Source organism: Salmo salar, chromosome ssa15 (genome assembly GCF_905237065.1).
Source record: "Salmo salar chromosome ssa15, Ssal_v3.1, whole genome shotgun sequence".
Lineage (NCBI taxonomy): Eukaryota > Metazoa > Chordata > Actinopteri > Salmoniformes > Salmonidae > Salmo > Salmo salar.
Window position 1 is genome coordinate 34363582 of NC_059456.1, and position 8700 is coordinate 34372281.

At 42.7% G+C, this 8700-nt stretch overlaps 1 protein-coding gene across 4 annotated transcripts in view; it reads right to left on the reverse strand.

Moving 5' to 3' along the window:
- The window catches only part of LOC106571329 (ephrin type-A receptor 7), a 74797-nt gene extending 66323 nt beyond the window's left edge, over nt 1–8474 (reverse strand). For all 4 annotated transcript variants that reach the window (XM_014144271.2, XM_014144270.2, XM_045695640.1 and 1 more), the window contains exons 1-3: nt 8286–8474; nt 6482–6546; nt 4391–5060 (exon numbers count right to left, since the gene is read on the reverse strand). In XM_014144271.2, coding sequence (XP_013999746.1) covers nt 4391–5060; nt 6482–6546; nt 8286–8379 — 829 coding nt within the window. In that variant the 5' untranslated portion in view covers nt 8380–8474. The remainder of the gene's footprint in view (nt 1–4390; nt 5061–6481; nt 6547–8285) is intronic.
- Nucleotides 8475–8700: the final 226 nt, after the last annotated feature.

The window sequence follows — 8700 nt, forward strand, 5'->3', positions numbered from 1 at the left end:
AGCTGTCAGGCCAAATTAGAGACCAAAGTAGAATTTCATGAATAGACAGAAGCCTAGTAAACATTCTCCATTTTGATGGAAACAGAGGACAATAAGAAGAGATATGTGGGTAGACATTGTTGACCCTAAAAGAGAGACCTTTGCTATTTTGTGTCAGATGGCGTTATTTCCAAGGGGACACTGGGGTCTCTCATTGGCTATGCTTAAGGTCAGTGAATATTAACTTAATTTACACATGGCTGCAAACAAGGCCGGGCTGGACAATGGATGCCTGGCTTTTGTGCTTAGTAACGTGAGCGCCCTGGATGACAGGACACTGCCAAGACGGAAGATGGATGATCGCAGCAGTTGACCCTTGTTCATCAGAAGAGTCACCTCTCTGGCCCCCTCTCCCCGCACAACAATAGCCCCCTCCCCATGCCTCAGCAGCCCTCATCTCCACTTGCACTAACAGGTTCAGACACTTCCATCGATCCCCGGTTCCATACCTCTTGAGATTGCGGGCTTTACTTCCTTTGGCTATCTAAACTGTGGCACAGATGTCTTTTTTTGTAATTGCTCAACCACCATTCTGTTGGGAGGGATGCGATCGGACAGGGGAACACTATGTCAGATGACAACGTCTTGCCGTTTAGTGTCCCTGTGGCATGTGGGGGAAAGTGACTCGGCCCAGGGTCTTAGCACCTTACCGTGCGTCAGGGAGAAAGGCAGGGAGGGAGGGAGGGAGGGAGGGAGGGAGGGAGGGAGGGAGGGAGGGAGGGAGGGAGGGAGGGAGGGAGGGAGGGAGGGAAGGAAGGAGGGAGGGAGGGAGGGAGGCAGGGAGGGAGGCAGGGAGGGAAGGCTCTGTCTGTTGTCTCCTCTGGGAGCTTTGTAGACCGGTGGCTCTACACTTCAATCTTCCTTTAAGAGGAAAATCAATAACTTATTACATAAGCTCAACACTTTTTTTCCCCACTTACACCCCGAGCAGGCAGAGAGGGGACTTAAAAATGTGCTTAGAAGTGCTCTGTAGCATAAAAGCCTACCATTTCTTTCCCAGGCACATACTCTATTACGCTGTGACTATACATATGGGGTGTGTACGTATGTGAGGGTGTTTGTTTCTGTCGATATGTGTCTCTCCAGCTTCTAACAAAACAAAAATGTAAATCTCCATATCAAATATTAGTAATATCTAAGGCTTGGTGAACACTTTGTATAAGCCTACATACTATTTATTTGAACCCCCCCCCCGCCAAAACTAAACTAATTCATTTTGAGACTTGATGCTAGCTGTCAACCATGTTTGTGTTTCAAAGCAACAAATACAATGGCCCCACAGTCTATCACCGTGCTACCTGCCAGGTCAAACAAACAAAAACAGGAACAACCCTGAAGCTGTGGAAGAATGCAGCTTTTCACCAGAAGCTAGCCGACACGGGCGGTGACAAGACTAGCCACCATCCATCACCAAATTATTTCAATCTTGAGTGATTTCAATCCAGTTGTGTCTCCTGGGGATTCCGTGTGCACCACTATTTGAATAATTAAGCCCAGGAGCGGTTGTAAAGGACGGCCATTTGGAGCATTATTAAAATCACACCTTATCAATCAGGAGGAGCGTCAAGATGCATGAGGACCCCTGACTCCTGGCTTCATTTGAAATGCTAAGTAGTGGCCTTGCCTGGGCCTGGAGCTGGGTCTGCCTGGTGCCCCTCTCCCCTCCACACAGACAGACACACCTTGGCTTGTGTGGTCAACCGCATCACAGTAAGGTCCTTCCCTCAGGGGTCTCAGCCCATCAATCAGCCGTAGACTAACTCCTGTCTGAGTTCCTGACACACCAAGATGGATGGTGTCAGTGTCTGCAGGATGCTGTATCCTCTCATGAATTATCTTGTTAGCATGTAGCGATAGCGCTGGGATAAGGTTGTGTTTTTATCTGTTTACTTGAGAGACTAGGCCTCCCACACTGGAGAAAGAGTTGAACAGGTGAATAGTTCATCAGTTCTCAAGAGTTGGTTGCTTTAGGGTATAATTATGTGATGTGTTAAAATTGGACAACCTACATTCCTGGCAAAACAAAGACACCAATGTCTGTCCACAAGGGCCCTCTATTTCTCGTAACGAATCAGTGGCTACATTTCTGAATGGCCACTATTTTAACACCACACACTTCTATGCAAATAAACCCTGTGCACGTTGCAGGACACTTAAAATGTGCCCTTTTCAACACCCATAACACTGATTCTCCTAACATTGGGAGAGAGAGAAACACAGGTATTTATAGCGCTGCAGATGCCACAAAATAGTTAAAGAGAGACATAGACGGGGAGGGAGAGGAGTGAAAGACATGCAGTCCCTCTCCAGTGACGGTGATGAATGAGTGGATCACAACACGTTTTGGAGGAGGCCTCTGCATCTACAGAGGGGGGGCTCCTAGTCCTCGAATGACATGACTGACAGCTAAACTCACTTGCTCCTCCTGCAGCCTTCTGCTCATATTTCACAGATGGACATTTTACAATTGGAGGATACTGCAGATATTGAAAATAGGACAGTGAGCGGAATGTGTATCTATTTTCTATATAGAAAGTCACAGTATCGCAAGCAGGATGCTAAAAGAGAGGCCTGGGTGAAGACTGAGTAAACTCCAACATAAGTATTGTAGCTGTACTGAAGCTAAGGGGCAGTTACAAAGGACAAAACCCTCTTCCATTCTAGGCCCCATTGAAGTGGTGTTCAACCGATGGAAAACTGTTGGATTTTCCTCTTGCTCTAGGAGAAACCACTGAATGGGCGATTTAATATCACCAGATCTCTGGGAGAAGCTGCTGATTCTGCAGTAAGATGTTCATTTTATTTAGATGAACTATCCGTTAATACAATGGCCAGCCATGCCCCAATGGAAATAAATCTCTCATAAAGTTAACATGTTGAGAAAGGATTTGAATCCCTCATACACAGGTGAGTATGTTTTCCACCTCATTAAGGACAGTTTTAGCTGGCAGTTTTAGCTGGCACAGTAGTTGGACCAGTTAATTGCCACGAATGGGCAACAGTTCAGATCTAACAGGCCTGCTTTACAAGCAGAAGAGCAGGCTTCAGCTGGTACTTTTAGACAAAGCTTTTATGTAATATATGCTTCATTGTTTGCTCCAAAATAATATAAACGACTACACAAAAAAGGACTCCCCGGGTGTTGAACAAGCTCTAACCTCTAACCACATTTTAGAGCAACATAACTCAAGAGGCAATTTTTGTTTGTTTTTGATAATATCACCTAAGTACACTTCACATGGTAGAGGGTATAGACCTAACTCTCTGGTGGAGGACTACGTGTTGTAGTATTGGCTTGAAAGTGGCCAGCCTGCCTGGACTTCTAGTTTGTCCTGAGACACATTTCCTTTAATTATTACTGGTCAGTACCCCTCATAAGCTGCTTAGAGGGACACTGCCCATTCCGTGAAAGAAAAAAAAGCTTGGCTGACAAGACAGAGCACTTAAACTCGGTGACTTAAGTAGTTCCCCTTTAATCCACAGTGATTTTTATCTTACAAGTCAGGTGGCCGCTGAAAATAATCCTTTGTGCAATTAGAGTGACATAAAGCATTTAATGCTAACTGCCGAGGCATGGTGCTAGGACCAAACAACACAAAATGCATATCCGCAGCGACTTTAATTGTGTTTCCTGTTAGGGCCCTTCATAAATATCTTGGGGCCTAAATGCCATAGTATGGCGGCTATTTGTTTTCTCTCTCTGTCAGGGTTGTTTGGAAGGGGCAGAGGGATACTGAGATTGGTTGGACATCCTCCAGACCTGTGTATTCTGCAAGTGATTGCCTTGGCCAGCAGCCAGCCAGAGAGGGAAGTGCTCTTACCGAGGAGCACTGAGCTAAACTGAAGTGCAAGTTATCATTTAATCCTAGTGTCAACAGAACCACGGCAATAAATTAAGAGCCTGCTAATCAAACAATTAACATGGATTCCAATTATTACACAGGATTTTCAGGCCTCCATACTTTATCCATCATTGATATGGCCCTCAAATCAGTTGCTTTCATTTTATTTGCCACCACAACTATTCAACATGGCCTAAATTGTCCTTTGCCTGTTTTGTATAATTAAAAACTCAAATACTCAACAGATTCTTTCTGTTGTTTAGGCATGGGTGACCCTGTGCAAAACGATAAATCAAAGGGAAAAACTATTCTAAACATTTACATTTGAATGAGGCACATTTTCTGCTTACCAATAAGTTTCCTATTTCCCCAAATTAATACAATGTTTAGGGCTGAGTAATATTTTTCTATATTGAAAATTGCAGTGTAGCAGAGGATGGAAAAAGTTATGCCACTAATGAAAACGGCGTATAGAGAGGATAGAGCAAGATGAATATAACTGCACTCACGTTCACATGCATCGCCCTTCTGATGAAATCCAGCTTTGCATATACATTTCCCTATAGGCACCAGCCATTCTCCCTCTGCGCTGCAGTGCATCTTGGGAGCATTATCGGCCTCCTCCTCGGCGTCACCGACACACATGCCCTCGACCTCGACCAGAGAGGAGAATTCTGATCCCGTAACAGTGTCTGGGAATGTGGCCAGGTTCTCAATGATGGACCAGCACTTCTTGTAATAAACATTGACAGAGACCAGAGCGATGCATGCCCCTACATCCTGGAAGGCCAGGTAAAACCCTCGTCTGGACAGCGGCCCAATGATGCGCACTTCTGTATTCAGCTTCATCTTCCTCTCTCCCAGGTCCCCCTGAGTGAAGCTCTCATCTGCTGCGATTGTATCAATTTTCACGTACTGGTTCTCTCGTATATTCCTGCCGACCTCCGAATCGGTTTCCTGGTAATACAAGTTGAATGTCTCCTTGCACGTGCCCACCACACCGGGTAGACTGTTACAATCCCTCAACGTGAACTTGAGTTCCACAAAAATCCTCTGGGCATCGCCCTTCTCTATCCAGCTAGTCCGAAGCCAGTTATTCTGATTGGGCTCCATGACCTGACAAACCTGGTATGTGCGAATGGGGGTGTAGTTTTCATCCAACCCGCTGATCTCTTCCCACTGAAAAGAACAGAGCACAAGTTTGGTCCATTTATATGGATTGGTTCTCAACAGCAACATACTTTTGCAAGGAAATCAAAACACAACAATGTAAATACTGGCTGGTTTTCTGTCCTACTGTGTTTTAACATATTAATAAAGGAGTGTACAAGGTGTAAAAACTAGTAATAAAGGCGGGTTAGCTAAATGAAATCACAAAAACATAGGGCATGAAAAGACCTCCATTATTGGAGCACTTTAAAAAATGTGGTCATCCATTTTGTTTTTACAGTATTTGGAAAGGAGTATGGAACTATTAAACAAAATCCATAAACCTCTGCACTGTTATTATGAAATCAGACCTAAAGAAAGATTAGAAAACAGAGATAAGCCTAAAGTTAGATATTCCTAATAGAGCAAATAAGTAAATCTGATAAGCATAAAAACAAATGGATCAACCTCGATTACTTTCCAGTCATATTGCTAGATTTGTATTTATTTATTATTTAAATGTTGTTATTTTAGATTAAAATGTTAAAACCTTTACGGACAGGCTATTATGGAAAGGTGACTTGAGGCCTGGGCTACATAAAAAACAAAATCAATATCTCTTCACTTAAATGCCACCCATCCTATAGATTTTCAGGACTGCTACAATTAACAACAATTAACATAAACAAACATCCCACCCAAATGGCCTTTCTCGAACTCGGTCCGACACTCTGACAATTTTAAAAAGCTTGTCTCTGGACAGTGCGGATGATAATGACTCAGAGGCACATATCCATGGTAATGACTCAGAGGCTCATATCCATGGTAATGACTCAGAGGCTCATATCCATGGTAATGCCCCAGAGGCTCATATCCATGGTAATGCCCCAGAGGCTCATATCCATGGTAATGCCCCAGAGGCACATATCCATGGTAATGACTCAGAGGCTCATATCCATGGTAATGACATAGAGGCTCATATCCATGGTAATGACTCAGAGGCTCATATCCATGGTAAAGTCTCAGAGGCTCATATCCATGGTAATGTCTCAGAGGCTCATATCCATGGTAATGACCCAGAGGCACATATCCATGGTAATGACATAGAGGCTCATATCCATGGTAATGTCTCAGAGGCTCATATCCATGGTAATGTCTCAGAGGCTCATATCCATGGTAATGACCCAGAGGCACATATCCATGGTAATGACACAGAGGCTTATATCCATGTTAATGACCCAGAGGCTCATATCCATGGTAATGACTCAGAGGCTCATATCCATGGTAATGACCCAGCCAGAAAGACATAATAATACTGGACCATGTTGAAATTTCACATTTAAATCTAGATTTTCCTCCATTGAGGTAGAGCATGGTAACGCTGAAAATAATAGTGTTAATTGGAGTATTATATGTTCTCAGAGGTGTAGGCTAGTTAGTGTCCCACTTACCCCACCAGGAGGAGAAGATATCCACTCCAGCTCTGTCTGCTGTGCCTTGGAATCCAACAGAATCACTAGCGACAGGAAATAAAAGAGTAGAGCAGGTGATTAAACCTCTGTATGTGCCACTGTCAGTTCGACTAATATTATTAAATGAATAAGCTATGAAAGTCTACAGCCTGATGTGAGGGCTAGGTGACTAGACACATGACCCATTTTCTGCAGCCAGCTATGAAAATGAACAATTACAGGCTGTGCAATAGGGTATTGATTTGATGACAATACTTTTTACCTCAATGGAACTGCCTGAGAACTGCTTTCATATTGAAGACTACTGGGTAAACGCATGTCATATACAGAAGGCTACCCTTCCTATTAAGACTAAGGCCAGCTTTTATCTCCATTAAGCTAAATGGTAAGTGGTATTTGTGACAACTTTGGGTTTCATGAAGCCTACAACCCACATAAACATGGGGTAAAATGGCAAAATTATTTAAACCTATCTATCTGTTTGTGTCTTTTCAGTATGGAGGCACACATGCTGGTGCAATAGGGTCAGAATAGAACACCTGCCTCTATACGTAAATCTAAGACAATAAAAAGCAATGCACGAGTCCTTGCTGTGCCACGGGCGACAGGCGCACTCACAACATAAATATAATCATAAAACTGTTCGGCTGTAGTCTACCAACGGCGACATGAATTTGGTGTAAAAGTGTCACTTATCTAACATAATAATCTATTAAATGCACACACACATATATACATATATACATATATATATATATGTGCATTTAATAGATTATAAGCGGGTAGACGTGGTATTCATTCACCGGAATAGAGCCTCAGAGCGTACTGCCGATTTCTCTCCTTGAACGCAGAGCCATGAAAGAAAGTGTTTAATAGCAGAGTTACTATAGGCTAAATATCATTTCAATCTATTGATCAGACATGAGATAATATATTATAGCCCCATATGCTTTAAATCATTTACACAGCCCGTTTCAAACTTCAGACAGACTCGAAAATAGTTTGTATTTCAGAATCATTACAGTGTGTTTACGAATACAATAATCACCTTAAAAGTGAAGGTCAGCAACTTGGCAATACTTTAATATTATTTATCTCCTTCCAATTGTATTTGTTTATTAATAAGTCAATTTCCTTAGCAAAATTAACCTCTGGTTCATTTATATAAGCAGTATACCTTGATCTTGCGATCTCTCCGTGTATGTAACATATAGACTTTCCTTGTGCGCTCTCGCTATGTGCATGTCCGTTTTCATAGACTAATTTCAGGTCTTTCAAACATGAACTCCTGTAATGACAAGGAGGGTTAATGTGTACCATATTTAAGGTGAATGGGTTGGTATTAGCTTACACATCGATCTTGGAAGTTTATTCCAAGTCATAATGTGAGACTGAGTGGAATGAAAGTCTAAATGTAGACTATCTTAGCCTTGAAAACAACAATTTCACCATCGTCCGTATAGAGCCTTATTTTGGATTTGGTGCCATGCGTAAAAGCTTACTAAAATAGCCTACAACGGGTCGTTTGTCACACAAACGTTGTGTAATGCGCACAGACTGCAATCCACTGACTAACAACACTGTAATGTCATTGAACTAATGTCATGACATATTGTCTTTTTTAAACATTTGACAAATACAGGAATGATAATTTGTGCGCAAGCAACACAATCGCAGGATGGTCTACTGCGCGCTATTTCTCTGGATGTCACTACGCGCGATTGCCGATTCGTTTTCGGGATGTAGCCTGGTTGATGAGAGGTTATCAAACTTTATTACATACCTTCTTTCGCATTCTGTGCTTTCCCAGTGTTCATCAAACAACATAAATGAAGGCAAAATGTAATCCACAAACACGGAGTCGACGTAGAACCCATGTTGTAAATGGAAGTTAGCTAGACAGTATTCGCTTTTCCACCTTGGCGTGCACTTCCCATTGACGACGCTAAAACAGCTCTATGTACGAGAACCTGCCGTGTCTCACTCAAATAGCATCCGCATCTGCTGGGCGTGGACTGTAACACAACTGATGTCACTCAACTAGACTGACAGAAGAATGATCCACTCACGGCTGGTAGAAAAGGATCCTGTGCAAGCATTGTGACAAATAAATTCGTTGCAGAGGCTGTTCTTCAGGATAATTGAATGAATTATGATTTTAGTCAATGTTACAGTCTAGTCTTCTTTGGCCAAGATGG